Source organism: Oryctolagus cuniculus, chromosome 10 (genome assembly GCF_964237555.1).
Source record: "Oryctolagus cuniculus chromosome 10, mOryCun1.1, whole genome shotgun sequence".
NCBI lineage: Eukaryota > Metazoa > Chordata > Mammalia > Lagomorpha > Leporidae > Oryctolagus > Oryctolagus cuniculus.
This window is the reverse complement of record NC_091441.1, coordinates 111,535,785-111,559,602: the sequence shown is the minus strand read 5'-3', so window position 1 is coordinate 111,559,602 and position 23,818 is coordinate 111,535,785. Positions and strand designations below refer to the sequence as shown.

Here is a 23,818-nt window from a genome sequence, read left to right as displayed (position 1 = left end):
GCCTGGGTCCCTACCCCTTCCTCCCTGTACACATTTACCTTGGGGCTCAGCTGAAGGGGTACCCTGCCAGTTCTTCCCCCAGGAAACCCAGAATGTAGAGGGTTCTGGCCTTGACGTTATCTTCCCTGTGGCCAATCCCACCCCTACCTAGCCCACCACCTGCTGCCTGGGGCTCTGTCCCAGCCCTGCTTCATTTTCCACCATGTGGTCACAGGGAGCTTTGAAAAATTGGTCCGCCACTGATTGGGGTCTGTCCTCTCAGAACCCTCCAGGCTCCCCACAGCCCTCAAGCCTCTAGTACCTCTAGCTACCGGGCCTGCTTACCCGACATGCACCAGCACCATCAGCCTCTTGTGGCCCTGCTATCCCCGAATATGCTTCTCACAGTCACAGGTCCTAGAGACCCCGAAAGAGCCCAACCACTAGCCACATGAGTTCTGGAAGCCAGGAACTCCCAGTCCCAAAAAGGCTGAGCTGGAGCCCCAGGCCCAAAGGACAGCAATGTGGCCCTGCACAGAGCTCCCAGACACCAGCATGACTGCAGAGCAGGCAGGCCAGACCCCACTGTTGATTGGGGCTGTGCCTCTGCCGATCCCTAGTAGGAAAACCTAGATCAGAGTGAGACTTTGGACTCAACTCACGTGTCACTATGCTTTTATACCAGCTACTAAATGCCCTTGTCTACGGCTGTGACCACAAAGCCCACAGTGGGATGCTCTGGTCCACCTCAGCTTCCAGATGCAGCCTGGGATCCAGTACTGTCCTGGACACACTCCAGTGCCCTTCAATGACCTCAACAACCAGCCCCCTCCCCCACGTTACAGCCGAGGGCACAAGCTGCAGGCATGGAGGCTTTCCTTTCTTACAAAAGTCTTTAATAAAAATAGCTCTGTGCAGAATAGGTTATAAAACAAAGGTAGCAAACTCAAACTCCTGCCCCCCTGCAGGTAGGAGGGGGCAGCAGGCAGAGCGCACACATGGAGCGCTGGGAGCAGAGCCTGGCCCAAGGGGTGGCTCTTGCTTTCGGCCCATTGGATGCAGGTACAGGGCTGACACTGTTTTCTTCCTCAAGAGAAGATATGTCTTTTTAGGAAAATCACATATTTTAATGCTGGCCACAAACTGATCCTGCTCCCCACATCACACTACACGGTGAAAAATAACCTGTTTGACACACTTGACGATATAAACAATGGATGCATACAGTAGCAAATATTTGTACAAAGGTGAGGGCTGAAGTGTTCAGCACCTAGCCAGCCACCAGGGAAGCAGGGCATAGAGCCCCACCTCCATTGCAACATGCCAGGTAAGAAGAGGTAAGAGAGGAATGAGGGGGGAGAAGGGAGCAGGAGGCATCAATGCATGGTGGCTTCCTGCAGCCCTCTGCAGTGGCCGTGTGGGCAGCAGCTCTGTGGGGGTGCCAGGACTCCCAGATCTTTCAACTGCAAACAGAGCTCTGCTTGCCCTAATATCCCAGGAGCCTTTTGGCTTCTTCACTCTGTGCCTGCAGAGTCTCACTCGCGTACTTCTGCAGGAGCTCCATCTTCTTCCTTCGCACGAGCGCCTCCTCAATCTGCAAACACCAAGAGCACAGGACTCACAGGTCGGCAAGGTCCTCCAACTCCAGCCAGAACCCAGGCAGAGGCCCCCAGGGGCTGCCTGTCCCTGATGGAGTCTCATTTAAATACCCAGAGTGACCTCCAGGAGTCTCACTCTCTCCCATGGGAACCTCTGAACAACAGAATGCATGTATGGGGTTCCGGCCCATCTGGACTCCACCCTTATTACCATGAACACAATCACAAGTGCCATGGGGTCAGTACTCAGAGCTGTCCTAATGGACACAAGGACACAGGAAAACCCAGCAGTGTTCGGCAAAGCCTGCTGTGGAGAGGCCCACCCCAAGGGCACCCAACATCCTACCTCCTGTTGCGACGGCACTGGGACGTGAGCAATGAACTTCTGCTGCCCGTCCTCCCCTCCCTTCTCCTGGCTGCCTTCCTCGTCAGACTACAAACACAAAGACAAGCACAAGTCCATCAATAGCAGAGCAGTTGGAATGTCAGCACCTCTACAAAAGGCAATACTCTGCAGCTGTTTCAAAGAGAATAAAAGAATGGGGGATGTTCTCTTCTTACAAAGGAGGATACTCAATACACATAATTAAATAACAAAGCAACAGAGTACAGTGTCTATTAGGGGACCTTTCACATAAGGAGGTAAAATAAGGACAGAAACTATGGGAACTAGTTGGATGTGGGCAACAACAGGAAAAGAGAATCCTGCAGAATATCTCTATGTACCTTTTCATTTCTGAACCTTGTGAAGGTACAATCAATTATTTTTATTTAAAATATAATACACAGAAAAAAGATCAACTCAGAGGCTCTATGAGTTAATATAAAGTAGACTTGAGAACAGCAGGCAAGAGGGGACCCCTGTGCCATACAGGGAGTCCCCCGTTTGTCAGTCTCTAAGCCAGACGCATGACCCTCCCCTCACATGGGCCGTCAACATGCTCCACTTCTGATCCAGCTCTCCGCTATGGCCTGGGGAAGCAGCAGAGGATGGCCCAAGTCCACTCACGTGGAAGACCCAGAAGAAGCTCCTGGCTCCTGGCTTTGGATGGGCCCATCTCTAGCCATTGCAGCCATTTGGGGAGTGAACCAGCGGATGGAAGACCTCTCTCTGTCTCTACCTCTCTCTGTAACTCTTTCAAATAAATAAAAATAAATCTTGAAGAACATTAACAAAACTTATGAATCAACAAGTTTCTGGGTTGTGGTCATGGGCCGCATGGGTGTGTGACCCACACACTCCTGACCTGTGCAGTTCCTGAATACCACCCATCAAGGACAACTCCATGCATCTCCAGAGAACTGTGCTGAGAGCAAAGACCACTTACAAAGGTGACACACAGTATGAATGCACTTATAAAATGCCCTTGGAATCACAAAACTACAGAGATGGAAAACAGACTAGGAAAGGTTGGCTGCGACTGTAAAGAAGAAGCACAAGAGGTCTCCATGCTGACAGGATGCTTCTGTGACTTGACTGCGGAGACGGTTACATGGATCTACACCCAGAACCTGATTCATTATACCAATGTCACTGTCTTGGTTTTGTTACTGTGTTACATATAACCTCCTAAGATATAACCACTGGGAGGAGGATACGCAGGATCCCTCTGTACTCTTTCGCCAGCTTCCTGTAAATCTACAACTATTTCAAAAAAAAAGAAAAAGGGGGCTGGCACTGTGGCATAGCAGGTAAAGCCACCACCTGCAACACCGGCATCCCCTAAAGGCGCTGGTTCACGTTCTGGTTGCCACACTCCCGATCCAGCTTCATGCTGATGACCTGGTAAAAGACGGAAGGTGACCCAAGTGTTTGGATTCCTGCCACCCACATGGGAGATACAGATGAAACTCCTGGCTTCTGGCTTCAGCCTGGCTCAGCCCTAGACATTGTGGCCATCTGGGGAGTGAACCAACGGATGGAGGACCTCTCACTCTCTATCCGTAACTCTCTGGTGTTTTTTTTTGTTTGTTTGTTTGTTTTTAAAGATTTATTTATTTGAAAGGCAGAATTACAGAGAGGCAAAGGCAGAGAGAGAGAGAAGTCTTCCATCTGCTGGTTCACTCCTCAGTGGCTGCAATAGCCGGAGATGGGCTGAGCTGCAGCCAGGAGCCAAGTGCTTCTTCTGGGTCTCCCAGGCAGGTGCAGAGGCCCAAGCCCTTGGCCATCTTCCACTGCTTTCCCAGGCCATAGCAGAGAGCTGGATTGGAAATGGAGCAGCCAGGATCTGGATCGGTGCCCATATGAGATGTCAGGACTGAAGGCAGCAGCTTTACCTACTATACCATAGTGCTGGCCCTCTAACACTGACTTTCAGATGAATAAATAAATCTTTTAAAAAAGAGAGAGGGCCGGCGCCACGGCTCACTTGGTTCTTCAGCCTGTGGCACCAGCACCCCATATGGGTGCCGGGTTCTAGTCCCAGTTGCTCCTCTTCCAATCCAGCTCTCTGCTGTGGCCTGGGAGGGCAGTGGAGGATGGCCCAAGTACTTGGGCCCTTGCACCCGTATGGGACACCAGGAAGAAGCATCTGGCTCCTGGCTTTGGATCGGCGTAGCGCCTGCCATAGCGGCCATTTGGGGAGTGAACCAATGGAAGGAAGACCTTTTTATCTCTCTTACTATCTATAACTCTACCTGTCAAATAAATAAATAAATTTTAAAAAGAGAGAAAGAGAGAGATAAGAAAAAAGAAGTTCCTCTTTGGCTTTCTAGTCCTCTTAAGATAAAGGCACCAAGCCCCAAACATCCGATTCACCACTGCTCAGCCACCTGTATCTAACACCCAGCTCTCTGAGCTGTCTCCCTGGCCTGCTGTTCATCCCTCACACTCACCTAGGTCTCTCAGCACGTGCTGTTCCCTAACCTGCAGCATTCTTCCCTCACCTCCTCTGCACTTGGCTAGCTCCCTCTTGGTCATCTCAAACTCCTCTGAAAGGTCAGTTCCCCAGCGAAGCCTTTGCGTGCTCTCCCTGCACAATTCTATGGAACCTGCTGCCTTACCCTGGACTGGGAGCTACATGCTGACCTGGCGTGTTGCTGTGTCCTTGCACCTGGCATGGGCCTGGATCACAGTAGCCGCAGATTAAACTTGTAGAAAGTAAAAGTGAATGTCTGCAGCTACAGAAACCTCCTCAGGCACACTGTCACCTGCTTCAGACCCTTCAGTGACCCCACTGCTGGTCAGCCAGGCCTGAGCACGAACCTCAGGTCTGCCAGTCACTAAACTTCTGAGCCTGCTTCCTTGGCAGGGATGTCACAGCAAGCTCCTCACATAAGACCCAAGCCGTCTAAGCATGGGTAATCCTCTCCCCTCTTAGGCTAACCAATCAGAACTGTCCGCAGCATGCCAAGCCCTGCAGAAGGGCCTGGAGCCTGAGGTCCAGCCTGAGAGCTGGGGACTGCAGCTCCACCTCCATCTGTGACACTTTGAGGAAGTCCCCTCTTTGCTCTAGGCCAGTTTGTCTGTAAAATGCAGGCGTACAGAAGCACTGTCAGCATTGCAATTGAACAGAAACAATGAGGTCATGGCCTAAACCTGTATGACTTCAACTGGGTTTATAAATCCGATTCCAGTACATTGAGCACTTTAAGAAGAAAGGGAGGCAAGTGTTTGGTGCAGAGGTTAAGATGCTGCTTAAGACATCCCATAGCACAGTGCCTACTCCAAGCCCTGACTGTAACTAGGCTTCCAGCTTCCTGCCAATGTGTACCCTGGAGACAGCAGCTGATGACTCAAGTGTTTGGGTCGCTGCCACCCATGTGCAAGTTGTGAACTGAGTTCCAAACTCCTGGCTTTGGCCCGGCCCAGTCTCAGCTACTGTAGGCATATGGGGAGTAAACCAGTACACAGAAGATCTCTCCCTACCTGTCTCTGTGTGTCTCTCTGCCTTTTAAATAAAATGAAATTTTTTTAAAAAATGCCTTTAATCACAGCTGACAAAGAGCTCTCACAGCCACTGTTCTGAAACCCTCCCTGTGACCCTGCAGTCAAGGAAGCTGGGCTGCACCCCCTACCCCTCACTTCTGAGCCAAGCTGCCGCCCCGCCATGCTTCAAGGCTCAGAGCAGAGGGCAACAAGCATCACAGGGCACCGACGACAGTACCTCCTCCTCGGTGACAGCGTAGATGTTGATCTCTTCCTCCTCTTCCTCCTCCTCTTCTTTTTCTCCTCTTGCCAGCCGGGCCTCCTTCTCTGCCTTCCACTTCTCTACCAGCTCGGCTCTGACTGGACACAAGGGAGAGCAAATGCTGTTTATTCCAGTCTCTAACTGAGCTTTCAACACTACACAGGGAAAGGTCCTCTGGAAATGCACACCTTTCATTCATGGACGTGAGGGACAGTCAGGTCCTCCAACAGTTCCAGCAGGCCACTATCAGACAGCATTTTTAGGGACCATCTCTAGATCCTCCCTGGTTTAGCAACGTGAGTGGCTTCCAGACACACTCAAAAAAAATAACATGTGCAGGAACTCAGTACACAGGAACACAGCCCCAGCTCCAAACAACCTACTTCCCAAGTCCTTGCTCTGTGTGTCCCATGCATCAGCGTGAACACAACCCTCCCATTCCCATCATGAAGCTTCCAACACCTGCAGAGGCTGGCGCTGTAGTGCAGTGTGTTGGAACAGGCATCCCATATGGATGATGGTTCAAGTCTTGTCTACTGTACTTCTGATTCAGCTCCCTGCTATTGTTCCTAGGCCCAAATTCATACCTTTCTTTTCATATTCATATTCACGGGGTAGACCTGGATGAAGCCTCTGGCTTCTGGCTCCTGGTTTCAGCCTGGCTGAGCCCAGGCTGTTATGGCCATATGGGGAATAAACCAAAAGATGGAAAAAACAATCCCCCCATAACTCTGCTTTCAAATAAAACAACAAAACAAACACCTGTGAACTGCTTAGCACAGTGCTGGCATAAACAAAGTGCTCACTGACACCCTCCCATTCCACAGCAAAAACCTTTTAGCTGCATTTTAAGTAGATCAAAAAGGTACTTTAGGAACTGTAGTTGTGCCTGTGGGGTGCCAGTTCGAGTCCCAGCTGTTCTACTTCTGATCCAGTTCCTGACTGATGTGCCTGGGAAGGCAGCAGAAGATGGCCTAAGTGCTAGGATCCCTGACATTCACATGGAGAGAAGTTCTGGGCTCCTGGCTTCAGCCTGGCCCAGATCTGGCTGTTGTGGCCATTTAAGGAGTAAACCAGCCCATGGAAGGTATCTCTCCATCTTTGTCTCTCCCTCTCTCTGTTCAGTTCTATCTTTCAAATAAATAAATAAATCTATATTTAAAAAAAAGCTATTGAAATGGGTACCATTTGACAAATTTAAGACAGGCCATTTTGGAAGAAATCTAGATGGTGCTTCTGGCCCAGCACAGTCCTGACTACTGCACCTGCCAATTGGGGCTCAGGTCTTTACCAGAACATTACCTGTGAAGGCCACCAGCAGCAAAGAAATAGCTGTTCTGGCTTGAAGCATGGTTTAAAGTGCTGTTTGCAACACAGACTAGGGGCCATTTGTAAAAAATTACAATCCTGGGCCCGGTGCTGTGGCGCAGTGAGTTAACGCCCTGGCCTAAAGTGCCAGCATCCCACATGGGCGCCGGTTCGAGACCCGGCAGCTCCACTTCCAATCCGGCTCTCTGCTGTGGCCTGGGAAGGCAGTGGAAGATAGCCCAAGTCCTTGTGCCCCTGCACCCACATGAAAGACCTGGAGGAATCTCTTGGATCCTGGCTTCAGATCAATGCACTTCCGTTGCGGCCAACTGGGGAATAAACCATCGGATGGAAGACCTTTCTCTCTCTCTCTGCCTCTCCTCTCTCTTTGTAACTCTTTTAAATAAAATAAATAAATCTTTAAAAAAAACTACATTCCATAGACCTACGTTTCTTTTCGTATTCCTGTTCCAAAGGCACAATAACTCCATCGTCTTCATCCAGGTAACCATAGTACTCAAAATCGATCGCTTTCATGAGCTCAGCACGTGTCTTCCTGGGAGGAGGGAGAGCTGCAAGAAAGAGCAGGAATATAGCTGGATTCTCAAGTCAGCATCACACCAGGGCTCCCCCCTGTAACATGCTGTGGACGGAGCCATACAACATGTCTGTGCAGGAAAACACAATGAAACAGGCACCTCTCTGTACTTTGCAAGGGTTGATTTAAGTGATTCAACACATTTAAACCCAATTAGTCCACTTAAAAGGAATCCATCCTAATTTAAACAAGCACAAACCCAGGCTAGCAAAGCTTTGTGGACAGGGGATGTATCACAGCATTATTTCTATTGATAGTGAATCTTGGGGAAGAAGTTGTAGCTACAAATTATAAAATGTATGCAGGATGGGATATCCTGTAGCACAGGGTTTTAATTACACTGAAAATGTCATAATGTTTAATGAAAATGCATGATGGTAAACATAAGTATACTAATAAGACAAAGGCACTGGACAGGGGTGACAAGGGACTTTTTTCTGTACTATCTGAACTACACTCAGCAGGACTGACTCATTTCATTGCTTGTTCAAGAAAGAAAGCAATCCACAATGGCAATAAATAAAAAATACACTGAGGGTTTTTTTTTCCTGATTTTCTGTATTTTACAACTTCTCTAAAATAAATATATTGCTTTAATGATAGGTGACATGTTTAAAATCTAAATGATTATTATCGTTATTTAAAAAAAATGTATTGGAGAGGCAGAGAGGTGGGTGTTAGGGAGAGACGCAAAGAGCCACCATCTCTGATTCATTCCCCAATTGACCCCAATGGCTTGGCTAGGACTGGACGAAACTGGTAGTCAGAACTTAACCTGCATCTCCCACATGTGTGGCAGGAATCCAAGTACTTGAGCCATCACCTCCCAGAGTCAGCACTGGCAAGAAACTGGCATGAGTCTTAGGAGTTAAGAGTCAGGACTTGAACCCAGGCACTCTGAAGCGGCATCTTAACCACTAGACCAAAAGCCTGCCACCAACTGTTTTTAAGGGATGGTAACAATGCATGCAAAGCCAGTAAGCAGGGTTTGATACAAGCAGAATTGCACTTTGATGTACCAAGCATAACAAACACTGCTTCCACAAAGTCTTTACAATACTTTTCTACAAGACAAAATTAAAGTGCACAAAGATCCCAAACCAATGACCTCAAATTATTTAATTTTTTTTTTTTTTTTTTTTTTTTTTTTTTTTTTTTTGACAGGCAGAGTGGACAGTGAGAGAGAGAGACAGAGAGAGAAAGGTCTTCCTTTTTTGCCGTTGGTTCACCCTCCAATGGCCGCCGCTGCAGCCGGCGCACCGCGCTGATCCTGGCAGGAGCCAGGAGCCAGGTGCTTTTCCTGGTCTCCCATGGGGTGCAGGGCCCAAGCACCTGGGCCATCCTCCACTGCACTCCCTGGCCATAGCAGAGAGCTGGCCTGGAAGAGGGGCAACCGGGACAGAATCCGGCGCCCCAACCGGGACTAGAACCCGGTGTGCCGGCGCCGCAAGGTGGAGGATTAGCCTATTGAGCCACGGCGCCGGCTATTTAATTATTTTTTTGAAAGCCCCAAGTTTGCCTGAAGTTCTCCATGTGCAATGGTGGAAAGAAGGGAAAGAGGTGGGGGTGCCCAACTTGGATTCGAAAGGAATAGCTCCACTTTTTTTTTTTTTAATACATGTAGGGGTTTGGCCCAAGCCTTGATACGTTCAACAATTAAAAATTTTTCGGGGAGGTGTCGTGGCTCACTTGGTTAATCCTTCGCCTGTGGTGCTGGCATCCCATATGGGCACTGGGTTCTAGTCCCAGTCGCTCCTGTTCCAGTCCAGCTCTCTGCTGTGGCCCGGGAAGGCAGCGGAGGATGGCCCAAGTGTTTGGGACCTGCACCCGCATGGGAGACCAGGAGGAAGCACCTGGCTCCTGGCTTCGGATCAGCGAAGTTCCGGCCATGGCGGCCATTTGGGGGGTGAACCAATGGAAGGAAGATCTTTCTGTCTCTCTCACTGTCTAACTCTATCTGTAAAAAAATAAAAATAAAATTTTTTCAACTAATAAGTAAATAAAACATGACCCTGACTGAATGAACTTCAGAGCCTGTTTCAATAGATTTGGGAAACTGAACAGGGAAAACCCTTGTCTAAACATACAGACTGGTATGTTCAGACGAGGTGGCTAGCTAATCCTGGGCTCACTCCCCAGTCCCAGCTGCACGCCCTGGGCCTGTGATTTCAACTGCAGTGCCATGGCTCCTCATTTAAAATCTGGGACCAGAAGCCAGCATTGTGGCACTGCAGGTTATGCTGTTGTTTGGGACACCAGCATCTCTTGCATAGGAGTGCTGGTTCAAGACCCAGCTGCTCCAGTTCTATCCAGCTCCTTGTTAATGTGACCAGGAAGGCAGAAGAAGATGGCCCAAGTGCTTGGGCTCCTGTCACCCATATAAGAGACCCAGATGGCATTCCTAGCTCCTAGCTGTGCCTGGCCCAGCCCTGGCTGTGGAGTAATCTGGGAACGAACCAGTAGATGGAAGATCTCTCTGCCTTTCAAAGACATAAATAAATAAATAAATAAATATATATATATATATATATATATATTTTGACAGGCAGAGTGGACACTGAGAGAGAGAGACAGAGAGAAAGGTCTTCTTTGCCGTTGGTTCACCCTCCAATGGCCGCCGCGGCTGGCACACTGTGGCCGGCACACTGTGCTGATCCGAAGGCAGGAGCCAGGTGCTTCTCCTGGTCTCCCATGGGGTGCAGGGCCCAAGCACTTGGGCCATCCTCCACTGCACTCCCTGGCCACAGCAGAGAGCTGGCCTGGAAGAGGGGCAACCGGGACAGAATCCGGCGCCCCGACCGGGACTAGAACCCGGTGTGCCAGTGCTGCAGGCGGAGGATTAGCCTAGTGAGCCATGGCGCCAGCCATAAATAAATATTTTTAAAAATTGAATAATCAATGTGTTTAAAACTCATAAAATCTGAGAACAATAATTCCTAAACTATAGGGCTGCTATACAAGACACAGAAAAAGCACTGAGCACACAGCACACCCAGCCTTATGATGATAACCAACAACTAGAGGTTAAAATCTCAAACTTGAGTTACTTACGTTCTTTTTCAAACAACTCTCTAACACCAGGCAAATCTTTTGCTGCTCCAAAGTACTTGTAACCTCGGTTTCCCGGGACTTCTTTCCCTTCATGATCCAGCATTTTAGGGCCAACTTTCTTATTGGGAGAAAAAAAAAGAAGAAACAAATTTGACCTGTAAACTTGCTATTTTCATGATTGCAAACACATTTCAAATTATGTTTAATGTGGAAAATATCTGTATACAGAAAAATTCCATGTATTTTTTTCTTCCTTTAAAATCTAATAATATGAGGCCCACTTAAACAAATTACAGCATATTCACTAAAGGAATATACTCTATACTTTAAAAATTATGGTCTTTATGAAACTGTCTTATTGACTTAGATATAACTTATGGAAGCAGATATCTGACTTAGCAGTTAAGATGCCCCTTGGGACGCCCACATCCCATAGAGAATGCCTGAATGAGTTCTGGCTCTGCTCCCAATTCCAACTTCCAGCTAATGCTCACCAGGGGAGGCAGCAGGGGACGGCTCAAGTAGCTGGGTCCCTACCTCCCTGAGAGACCTGAGTTGAATTCCAGGCTCCAGCTTCAGCCTGGATTAACCCTAGCCACTCTGGGCATTTACGGAGGGAGCCAGTGGATGGGACCTCTCTCTGTCAGCCTTTCCGCCTCTCAAATAAAATTGTTTTTAAAAAGAAAATGAAAATATTAAGTACTAGACAATTTTAGAAGAGAAATATATATATGAATAGTGTCCAATCTGAGTGGTAGAACTTAAGACCATATTACCTGTTAATTTCTTAATAGATCTGAACTCACTCTTAGCCACATTAATACATTTCAGTATAGCTTTACAGCATTAATACATTTCAGTATAGCTTTATAGCTTTTCAGCAGCTTTACAGGAAAAATAAAAATCTGCTCCACAGCACTGAAGAGGTTAAGTCGGACAACTAACTAAAAAATTCCCAGCCTGGTGCCTTGAACAAGCCAGCACTCCAGTGATGTGAGTGCTTTCCCTCTGCACAGAAACAAACACTCACATCCTAAAGTGGGGATTATGGTTTTAGGAGGGACTGTCATAAAGTCAAAGGGCCAACATGTGAAAAAATGGTGTGTGCTTCTTACCACTGACGAGATACTACCATTCTCAGTGATCCAAGGTAGGTCTCCTCACACATGGGTAAAGAAAGATTCAGGCTCCAGGATGGAAGATTTCAAACTCAAGACCCTTAGTGGGCCATGGAATTGATTAAGTAGGTCACATACATCAATTTTTGAAAAACCAAAATAGAACAGCATGGGAAATATCCAAGTATATCACACGTACTAAGTATTTTTCCACATTTTTATGTGTTCTAGGTTCTGATAAAGCATGTATGTGTGTGACCAGAACATGGCCTTAAAATGACTTGAAAGCCACTGAAAACAGTATTGTATTATTAAGAACCCAGAAAAGGACAGACAGAGGGAGTATTCCTGAGGCTCCATCAAGTAAAGAAGCCAACAAATGGCTGCCCCCAATTCCCAAAAATCTCAGAGAAGGATGTGTGCGGGTCATGATCATTTTAAACACAAGCAGAGAGAGATAAGTAGCAGTCAAGAGCCTTTGGTACCCATTTTTATCACAGGTCTCCTGCCACACGCCATGGACAAGATACTTTTGAAGCCTTCTTTCATTGTCAAGCACCACTTCTGGGGCCAAAAGCTCTCCAGCTCCCCTGCAGGCACCAGGGGGCTACTGCTTACTTACCCCATAATCAGGACCACCCAACTCCTTCACTCGGACCTCCCAGTGTCCTTTCTCTCTCAGCAGCTTGTTAATTTCATCATTCAGGTCACGAATTCGGAATTCACCTAAACCAGCTAGAAAACAAAAATGTTAGTAATATATTTCGCCAATAGGGCAAGCCCTGTTTAAAAAATGTCCACCAAGACCCCCAATACAAGATCATATATTTAAAATGCATGTCAACAACTACAAAGGTGTATTACATAAAAATATTCATTTAAACTGACAAGACAAACCATCCATACCCAGATACATGAAAGAGCAAGGAGTTTTCACAATCACAGAAGAAAAAAATCCTTGGAAACAACTTCATCCTCAATAGCGCCTGAAGAAACAAACTACAATGTAGTTCTATTGCTACAACTATTAAAATAGCCAACTCTTAAAGGGGTAGGGAGGCCAGCAAAGCTGTAATGAAGCTGGTATAATGACCCTGGCTGGCAGCCTTCGGTGTTCAGCTCTTTCAGGAAAGCAGTGTGTTGTTACGTCGGAAAATGTTTTCTCAAGGAGTATCAGCCTGAGAATGAAGCTAAGGCACTAACTGAAAAAGATACACATAAGAGTTGGCCAAGCTGCTGTTTACCATGGTCAAGAACCAGAAGCAGCTGGGTATCCCACCACAGAGAAGGGAAAATGGTTGACCAACTCTGACAGGTTGGAAACTGGTATCATGAAGCTGCTGCATGGGACAATTTGCATGCAGTGGAGACATAGCAAGGCCTTTATAAAGAAATTCAGAATAACAAATTCGAGTATAGAACGGCCCCTATTGGTGCCAGTGCTGTGGCACAGGAGGTAATCCACCGCCTGCAGTGCCAGCATCCCATATGGGTGCTGGTTTGAGTCTCGTCCGCTCAACTTCTAATCCAGTTCTTTGCTATGGCCTGAGAAAGCAGTGGAAGATGGCCTAAGTGCTTGGGCTGCTGCACCTGCGTGGGAGACCCGGAAGAATCTCCTGGCTCCTGGCTTTGTATCGGCACTCTGGCTGTTGCAGCCATCTGGGGAGTGAACCAGTAGATGGATGACCTCTCTCTGTCTCTGTCTCTCTATAACTTTTTCACATAAATAAATAAATGTTTTTTTAAGAAATTATCAAACCACACTCCAGAGTGACTATAGCACTGTTTCCTCATCAGCAGCATATCAGAGTGCCAACTGCTTCACATTTCTGCCGATACTTGGTATTGCCACTTTTTGTTTAAGCCTAATACAACTGCAGCAGTACTGCACTGTAGTTTTAATTTGTACTTCCTTGTTGACTAGTATGTAAAACACATGAAAAGATGCTCAATTGCCTCTACATTGTCTTTGGTCAAGTGCTTATCATTTTGCCCATTTTTTAAAGCAAATTATTAGTATTCTTATTGTTCTTTATAATTCCTTTCCCCACAGCCTGGAACACCTGCACCCCTATGGCATGCCTGTTTAGAGTTCAGGCTACCCTGCTTCCAATCCAGCTTCTTGAGAACGCACACCCTGGGAGTCAGCAGACGATGACTCATACTTAGGTTCCTGTCATCCACATGGGAGACACAGACTGAGTTCCAGACTCCTGAACCATGGCTGTTGTGAGGGAGTGAACCAGAAAATAGATGATCTCTCTTTCTCTCTCTTTCAAATAAAACAAAAATAAATAAAACCTTAAAAAAACAGAATTTCTGTATACTGCTCTTCTATCCTGTGGCCTGGCTAAATTCATATATTTGTTTGAGAAGTCTTTTTGTAAAATCCTTGGAATTTTCTACATAGAAAACTGAGTACAATCTTCTATATACTAATAGTTCATTTTTTCTTTTCCACACTATATACTTGTTATTTCCTTTTCTTGCACTTCTACACTGGCTGGGATTTCCATTATGACTTTAAACGACAGTGGCATGAATAGGCATTTTTGCCTTGTTCTTGATGATAAGATGAATGTATTCAATCTATTATCATTAAGTATGACAATGGCTGTCAAGTTTGTAGCAGAATTGCATTATCAGGGTAAAAACGCTCCCTTTTACTCCTGGTTTGCCAAGAGGTTTTATCTCAAACAAATGCTAAATCCTGCCAAATACTTTTGGCTGCATCTACTGAGAGGACCATCCAGTTTTCCTCTTCCAAAAGGGTGATAAAAAAACAACACTATTCTCTTGTTTTAAGAATTTTTTGAAAGGCAGAGTTGCAGAGAGAGGGGGAGAGACAGAGATCTTCCATCTGCTGGTTCACTGACCAGATGGCTGCAGTGGCCAGGACGAGGCAAGGCCAAAGCCAAGAGCTTCACCTGGGTCTCCCACATGGGTGGCAGGAGCCCAGGTACTTCAGCAGGTTCCGCTGCTTTCCTGCGTGCATTAACAGGGAGTTGCATAGGAAGCAGAACAGCCAGGATTAGAACCAACACTCATATGGGTGCCAGCGCTGCAGGTGGTGGCTTCATCTGCTGCGCCACAAGTAACTGTCCCGGCCGGTGCCATAGCTCAATAGGCTAATCCACCGCCTGTGGTGCCGGCATACCGGGTTCTAGTTCCGGTTGGGGCGCCGGATTCTGGCCTGGTTGCCCCTCTTCCAGGCCAGCTCTCTGCTGTGGCCAGGGAGTGCAGTGGAGGATGGCCCAAGTGCTTGGGCCCTGCACCCCATGGGAGACCAGGAGAAGCACCTGGCTCCTGCCTTCTGATCAGCGCGGTGCACCGGCCGCAGCGTGCTGGCCGCGGCGGCCATTGGAGGGTGAACCAACGGAAAAGGAAGACCTTTCTCTCTCACTGTCCAATCTGTAAAAAAAAAAAAAAAAAAACACCTGTCCCTAGTTGACTTTTGAACGCTGAATCAACCATGCATTCCTCCTTGGTTAGGATGTGAACCTGCTGAAATACTGCTGGATTTGACTTGCTAATATTTTGTTGAAGAATTCTGTCCACTTCCATGAGGAATATTGATTTGTTAACTGTTTTTCTTAGAATGCCTTTTCCTGATTTTAATATCTATGCTAATGCTGAATTAGAATTCATAGAACAAATTATGAAATCTTCGCTGCTCTTCAACTTCCTGCAAGAAGTTATATGGAATTCTATTACTTCTTCCTTAAACGTTTAGTAGAAGAAAACTGATCAGTGAAGCTATCCAGGTCAGGAATTTCTCTGTTGGAAGGTTTTAAACTATGAGCTCCTGTCCATCACTCACTCCCCCGTGATCTCAATGGGTAGCAGTTGCAGTTATCAAAGCCAGGAGCCAGGAACTGAATCCACATCTCCCACATGGGTGGCTAGAACTCAACTACTTGACTCATCACTGCTGCCACATAGGGAATGCGTCAAAAGGGAGCCGAAATCAGAAACCACAGCCAGGGATCAAACCCACCTATCCTGATGCGGCATTCAGGTATCCTAAACAGAGTCTTAACTGACGGGCCAAATGCCCACCTCTCATCTGTTTTTAATTTCACTGATTTCTACTCTATTATTTCATTCCTTCTGCTGGCTTTGGGCTGAATTTGTTCTTTTCTAGTTTATTAGGATAGAAACTTAAATCACTGATTTGAAACTTTTCTCATTTTCTATTATTTCAGTGTCATAAGTTTTCATCGAAGAATGTACCCCTTAAAATTTTCTCATCTCCTAAATTTTAATGTTATGTTTTAATTCTCATTCAATTTAATTTTTTTCTAATTTTCTTGTAGTTTCTTCTTACATACATGGGTAATTATAAGCATGTTGTGGGGCTGCCACCTGCGATACCAGCATCCCATATAGGTGCCAGTTTGAGTCTCGGCTGCGCCACTTCTGATCCACCTCTCCGCTATGCCCTCGGAAAGCAGAAGGTGCCCCAAGTGCTTGGAGCCCTGTACCTGAGTGGGAGACCCAGAAGCCCCTGGCTCCTGACTTTGGATCAACCCAGCTCTGACCACTGCAGCCATTTGAGGAGTGAACCATCGGACAAAAGACATTCCTCTCTCTCTCTCCCTGCCTCTGTAACTCTGTCTTTTAAATAAATAAATAAATCTTTTAGAAAAATTATAAACATGTTGTTTAATTCCCAAATACTTAAGAATTTTGCAGATATCTTTCCATTGTTATTTTCAAAAAACATATGTGGCATGATTTCAATGATTTAAATTTGCTAACATTTGCTTAACAGCCCAGAACATGTTTTATTTTGGTGAATGTTCCATGTACTTTTTTTTTTTTTTTTTTTCAGATAGATCTATATATTTGAAAGGCAGAGTTACAAAGAGGTAGAGGCAGAGGCAGAGGGAGAGAGAGAAGAGTCTTCCATCTGCTGCTTCACTCTGCAAATGACCGCAACAGCCAGAGCAGTGCAGATCTGAAGCCAGGAGCTGGGAGCTTCTTCCGGGTCTCCCAAGTGGGTGCAGGGGCCCAAGGACTTGGGCCATCCTCCACTGCCTTCAAATCCACAGCAGAAAGCTGGATTGGAAGTGGAACAGGCAGGACTCAAACCGGTGCCAATATGGGATGCTGGCACTGCAGGCAGTGGCTTCACTTGCTATGGCACAGCAACGACTCCCCATGTAGTCTTTTTTTTTTTTTTTTTTTTTTGGACAGGTAGAGTTCTAGACAGTGAGAGAGAGAGACAGAGAGAAAGGTCCTCTCTCTGTTGGTTCACCCCCCAAATGGCTGCCACAGCCAGAACTGTGCTGATTCGAAGCCAGGAGCCAGGTGCCTCCTCCTGGTCTCCCACACGGGCGCAGGGGCCCAAGCACTTGGACCATCCTCCACTGCCCTCTTGGGCCACAGCAGAGAGCTGGTCTGGAAGAGGAGCAGCTGGGACTAGAACTGGTGCCCATATGGGCACCATATGGGATACGGTGCCGCAGGCGGAGGATTAACCAAGTGAGCCATGGCACCAGCCCCTCCATGTATTCTTAAGAAATGAAAACATATTCTGTTTTGTTTTGTTTTGACAGGCAGTTAGACAGTGAGAGAGAAAGAGACAGAAAGAAAGGTCTTCCTTCTGTTGGTTCACCTCTGAAAATGGCCACCACGGCCGGGGTGCTACGCCAATCCGAAGCCAGGAGCGAGGTGCTTCCTCCTGGTCTGCCATGCGGGTACAGGACCCATGGACTTGGGCCATCCTCCACTGCTTTCCCGGGCCACAGCAGAGAGCTGGACTGGAAGAGGAGCAACCGGTACAGAATCCGGCGCACCAACCTGGACTAGAACCTGGGGAAAATGTATTCTTTGGGGTTAAATAGTGTATTCAATAAATATTAGCTATGTCAAATTGACAGTACTGTTCCTTTCTTCTATGTCTTTAGCAATTTGTTATCTTTTTGTTTTATTCCTTAATACGTTAGGAACATTGAAGTCCTCAGGAATACTTTTGGATTTCAGAATCGAGCAGTTTACAGGGTCAAGCTGGCTTACCATTCTGAATCTGTGCCACTTTTTTAGAGATCTCTCCAATGATCTGTGGAAAAAATACATAGTATGTTTTTAATGACTCCTGAATGTGTCTGAAAGGACTGGAGAACTAGAATTCAAAATTAGTACCTAGAATATTTAGAATTCTAGTGTGTCATTCAGGTGATAAGAGGCAATCAGAGACTTGTTACACACAACATCCGATTCACACAGAACCTACCTGCCGTCTCCACTTCTCAGCCTTGGGCAGCTCTGTACATTCCGAAGCAAGGAAGGGCCTTCGTTCCTAAGGGGCAGCAAAACAACAGGTGTCACTGCTACCCCAGTCAAAACTTTCATCCAGCATCAACAGCCGAATCAGGCTTGAAACCTAAAATGTCTGATGGTCTACACGCATTTACGTTTCAGTCCCAGGTGATCTTCATCAGGTCTTAAAGATCCCTCCACAACAACCACATTCATTGTATCAATAAAGTGAAACAGTGGAAACTAATGTCCAGTAATATGAGACGGCTAAATAAGTTTTACTATTGCATGACAATCTTACAGTACTTTAAGAAATGACATAAAATAAATAAATCTTTTTAAAAGGGGGGGGGGGGGGGGCTGTGGTGCAGCGGGTTAATGCCCTGGCCTAAAGCGCCAGCATCCCACATGGGCACCAGTTCGAGACCCGGCTGCTCCACTTCTGATCCAGCTCTCTACTATGGCCTGGGAAAGCAGTGGAAGATGTGAAGATGGCCCAAATCCTTGGGCCCCTTCACCCATGTGGGAGACCCAAAAGAAGTTCCTGGCTCCTGATCAGCACAGCTCCAGCCATTGCAGCCAATTGGGGAGTGAACCATTGGCTGGAAGACCTCTCTCTCTCTGCCTCTTCTCTCTCTGTGTAACTCTGACTTTCAAATAAATAAATATTTTTTTAAAAAAATGACGTCAACAGAAGAAACGTATGTAAATATGTGTGCATACACAATACACAAACATGTGTCTGAATATACACATACATGTGTGTATAGAATTTTCAAAGAAGCAAAGAAAAATATCCAGTAACCAGTATGTATTATCCCTAATCCAGCTGAGCCTCCATGAGTTGAGATCAGTTTCAGTTTAGAGGTGTTTCACACATCATTCTCTACTCCCTATTCAATACTGGAGAGAGCTGAGAAAACATGAGAACTCGGCCATCACATGACAGAAACAGAACAAGCAGCCAGATCAACACAATGCCCCAGCTCTGGAATCCAAGCGTAGACTCTGCAGAGGACAATCAAGTACAGACGAGAAACATGAAGTCTATCCAGGGGGAGCCTCACTGCATTCGTCGTGATACATTACAATTCATGAGGAAGATCTGCACCAACCTTCACTTTTCCCTCTTCCAGCTGGGCTTGGCGAAACCTTGCTAAGGCCGTCCTAAGAGGGGCATAAAAGACTCCATTAGATTCTACTCACAGATTTCTTGTCACCTAAGTTCTGCTAGGATAGATCTACTCATGAAAATATTCAGGGGCCGGTGCTGTGGTGTACCGGGTAAAGCCCTGCCTGCAGTGCCAGCATCCCATATGGGCATCGGTTCAAGTCCCAGCTGCTCCTCTTCCGATTCAGCTCTCTGCTGTGGCCTGGGAAAGCAGTAGAAGATGGCCCCTGCACCCGCATGGGAGACCCAGAGGAACCTTCTGGCTCCTGGCTTTGGATAGGTGCCGCTCTGGCTGTTGTGGCCGTTTGGGCAGTGAACCAGTGGCTGGAAGACAACTTGGTCTGTGTCTATCTCTCTCTCTCATTCTCTCTCTGCCTCTGCCTCTCTGTAACTCTGCCTTTCAAATAAATAAATAAATTTTTAAAAGAAAAGAAAAGAAAAAGGTATTTATGAAAGCTACACCTCAATAAAGTTCTTGCCAGTGTTTAACCCTGGGAAAAGCACTCTAAAACTGAGCAAACAGGTTTCAAAGCTCTTTAAGACAGTGGTATTAATAAATATTAAGAGCACAGATGTTGAGTCAGTTCTGAATTACAGTCCTGGTTCTGATTCTTATTAGCTTGAGGTTCAGGGCAAGTTACCTAACATTCTCTAAGTACTATCATCTGCTTCTACCAAGGGAAAACTGTGGTAAAGATTAAATTAGATATGCAGCTCAATTCACATCATATCTGCCTCTCTCCCCCTCTCTGTGTGTGAAACTCTGACTTTCAAATAAATAAATAATTCTTAAGGGGAAAAATAAAAAGAAACGAAACCAGAGTAGGGGCCAGCATTGTGGCACAGTGGGTTAAGCAACTGGGTGTGATGCACACACCCATATGAGCACCAACTCCAGTCCAGGTGCTCTATTTCCTATCCATTAATGCACCTGGGAAGGCAGTGGAAAATGGCCCAACTGCTTGGGCCCCCGCCCAGCGGGAGACCTGGGTGGAGTATCAGGTGCCTATCATCAGGCTAGCCCAGCCGTGGCTGTTTTGGCCATTTGTGGAGTGAACCAGAGGATGGAAGCTCTCTCTCTGTCTTTTTTTTTTTTGACAGGTAGAGTTACAGACAGTGAGAGAGACAGAGAGAAAGGTCTTCCTTCCATTGGTTCACTCCCCAAATGGCCACCACAGTCAGTGCTGCAACGATCCGAAGCCAGGAGCCACGAGCCAGGAGCCAGGTGCTTCGTCCTGGTCTCCCATGCGGGTGCAGGTCCCAAGCACCTGGGCCATCCTCCACTGCCTTCCCAGGCCACAGCAGAGAGCTGGACTGGAAGAGGAGCAACCGGGACTGGAACCGGTGCCCATATAGGATGCCGGTGCCGCAGGCGGAGAATTAACCAAGTGAGCCACAGCGCCAGCCCCTCTATCTCTTTCAAATAAATACATAGATCTTAAAAATAAAAAAAAAGAAAGAAAGAAAGAAAGAAAGAAAGAAAGAAAGAAAGAAAGAAAGAAAGAAAGAAAGAAATTAGAGTAAAGTATCCCAAGAATAAAACCATTTGTGTTCCTCAACACCCAATAATCTGCTTTACGTCCACCGTGCGTGTGAGGACTATGGGAAACTCCACCTGTCAGACCACTGTGAAGCAGCACACCCATGATCAGTACTGTGGAGTGCCCTCACTGTCATCCTCACAGCCCCTGCACCATCGGCAGGCTGAAGGGATGTTCATCTGAAACAACTTCTAGAAGCTGTCGGAAAACACCAACAGAAAATACAAAGAGCCAACGAGAAAATGCTATTTTAACATAGAGAAAGAAAGGGGGGCCAAGCAGGTTAAGCTGCGGCCTGAAGTGCCGGCATTCCATGTGGACACCGGTTCGAGTCCCAGTCGTTCCACTTTTTTGACCCGGCTCTCTGTGAATGTGCCTGGGAATGCAGTGCAAGTCTATGGGTCCCTGCACCCAGGCATGAGACCTGGAAGAAGCTCCTGGCTTTAGCCTGACACAGCCCTGGCTGTTGCGGCCATTTTGACAGTACACCAGAAGATGGAAAATCTCTCTCTCTCTCTCTGTGTAACTCTGCCTTTCAAATAAATAAATAAATCTCAAAAAGAGAGAATGAAACAGGCTTCTTTTGGTAAAGGATCAAATACTAATAGTGTTCAGTGGTGGCTATTAAGTTACAAAAAATTCACAGTCCAAAACAAGTGGATACTTACATGGCCTTTTCTGCATTTCGAGCCTGGAAGGAGAGAGAAGGGAAGAAAAATGACCATGTTTTAAATACAAGTTTGGTTTTTTACTTCTAAGCGAAAAATTCTACAAGGACACAAGCAGAATGCTCGAATTACCTAATATAAACAGCAACAGCAATAACAATAAAGTAAAAAGGCGTCCGAATCCTGTGGCTTATGCTACGTCCACTCATCCTGGCTACCTCCACTCCCACTTCAGATTCTGTGTTCGTCATCGCCACCCCAGAAAGTCCTTCCAACGACACCTTCTTCGCAGTCAGGCTGGTGCCCTGTCCAGGTGTACACTTAACCATGGCAGTGACCACCCAGCATCATGTGTGTCAGTGAAAACAGGGGTCCAGACCCAAGGCCAGTTCTTGCAAACTGAGTTTCACGTAAATAACGTCACACAGGTGTCAAGTGCATCATCCCTGAAACAGCGCCGGGCAGAGAATGCATTTTCCGGGCGGAAGTGCAAACCGCAGCAGAGACCTGAGTTCCACTCCCAGTTCTCCCACTTCACCATCCCTGAGAAGTGGTCTCCCCGCCTTTACAACAAGGATCACAGCTCTTATCTCAGAGACGTGGCGCTGGTCAGCTCCTCGCTGGGACCTGGTGCTCGCCAAGGAACAACGGCTTCGGGGCATCTTCTACACCCTCACTCCGGCGCCGTGTGCGCCTTATGCGGGTTTCACTGAACGCAAATCGTCCAGTAGCCAGCATCACAGCCCGCCGGTGCGAACACGCACGGCTGCCTCAGTCGTGTCCACGCCACGCCCTCCCTCAGCAGGTGCCCAACGCCTACAGCGAGCGTGCCAGTCGGTCGCCGGGCCGGGCTCCGAGGAAGCCGAGATGCTAAGCCCTCCCTCGTCAAGTTCACGGGCTGGAACACACAGAATCCCACAAACACAGCCGCAGCGGCCCTGCGACTCCCCCTCGCCGCGCTGTCCCACGCGACGCTGTGAGGGGCAGCCCGAAACTGTATGCAGCTCCCCGGACCCCACTCTGCTCTCCCAGCTCGGCGACCGCTGGAAGAGAAGCCCCCAAGGCCGCAGGGGCGCACGGACCCAGGCTGCGGGCCCCCCTCGCCCACACACTCCACTCACCATGGTTTCGGCTAGGGCGCCGCCCCGGGGCCCTGCGGCCCCAGCGCACGGAGCTTCACAGTCTCACGAGGCTGAAGAGCCTAACTGCGCGCACCACCCGACCTTTTTGTCGGAAGGATAAACGGAAGGACCCGGACGGTAAGACAGGAAGTAAAGGACCGGAAGTGAAAGTGAGGGAGGGGAAGAAATACGGGCGTGCTCCTGCGGGCGGCGCTCCCCTGGCGTCTGTACGTCTCACCGCCGTGCGCGTTCGTCAACAGAGCGGGGCGGGGAAGGGTGGGTAGCAAAACTGCGCTTGCGCAGTGGAGTTTTCGGCCACTGCTTCGGCAACTTGTCTTGTTCTCGCGATAACTGCGAAATTTCTCGCGATAATTGTGGTACTAGGGCAGCCGGCCCCTCCAGGTCCGTGGAAAGCTTTCTCGGGGTTGTTGGTGCGTTATTTATCCCACCGGTCACCTTCTTGGTAATTCTGTGGAAGCAGAGATCCTCGTTTGGGAATCACTAGTTCTTATCTCTGTGAATGAATTGAGTCCTCAACTACCTGGGGCTCGCGGACGGGACCGTCACCTAGCTGCGTGGGCAAGGACACGATGGCCGTGGCAGCTGCACGTCTGAGCAGGTCTCTTGATACCGGCGCCCAAACGCTTCTCGGGCAGATGCAAAAGAGTGTGTACCGCCGAGTTGGAGCTGGCTGGACTTTACAAAACTCCTCCTCCCGGAATCTCAAGGCCTTTCAGAGCTGGACCAGTGCTTACCCTCCTTCGTTCTTAAAATCTTGCTTATGTATTTGGAAGCCTGGGGGAGACAGAGACTTCCACCTGCTGGTTCACTCCCCGAATGCCCGCAGCAGTCCGGAAGCCCGGAGCCAGGAACTCCGTCCCTCTCAGGAAGCTGGGTGAGAAGCGAGGCGGGACTCCGTTCCAGGCACTCGGATATGCGGTGCGGCTACACCAAGCGGCAGCTCAACACGCTGCACAACCCCAGGCTCCGAAGTCACCCTGCTATAATAGAAATTTAAGGTTCAGAGAAGATAGAGCCACTCGGCGTGTCTGGAGGGCGGTTAGAGGTGGAATGTACCATTCCCCAGAAAGATGCGGTCAGCGTGTGATGGGCACACTCCTGGGACCAGAAGATCCTTGAACAAGGACTAGGAAGACAAGGGGCACCGGTAGGAATGCATCTGGTGGCCACTCCGTGTGGGGTCAGCAAAGGGACTGCGGTGTGACTGTTAGGTCAGGGCCTGGAGCCAGTTCAGCCAGTCGGAGCAGCTT

The 23,818-nt window shown here is 47.8% G+C and overlaps 1 protein-coding gene across 1 annotated transcript; it reads right to left on the bottom strand.

Moving 5' to 3' along the window:
* Positions 1-858: 858 nt before the first annotated feature.
* ISY1 (ISY1 splicing factor homolog) lies at positions 859-23,548 on the bottom strand. Its single transcript, XM_008260338.4, has 11 exons — positions 22,548-23,548; positions 21,427-21,449; positions 19,162-19,213; positions 18,021-18,086; positions 17,804-17,846; positions 12,405-12,517; positions 10,665-10,782; positions 7,465-7,587; positions 5,684-5,805; positions 1,924-2,010; positions 859-1,573 (listed from the first exon to the last, which is right to left on the bottom strand). The coding sequence occupies exons 1-11, from the start codon at positions 22,548-22,550 to the stop codon at positions 1,466-1,468; spliced, it is 858 nt and encodes a 285-aa protein (XP_008258560.1). The 5' UTR covers positions 22,551-23,548; the 3' UTR covers positions 859-1,465.
* Positions 23,549-23,818: the final 270 nt, after the last annotated feature.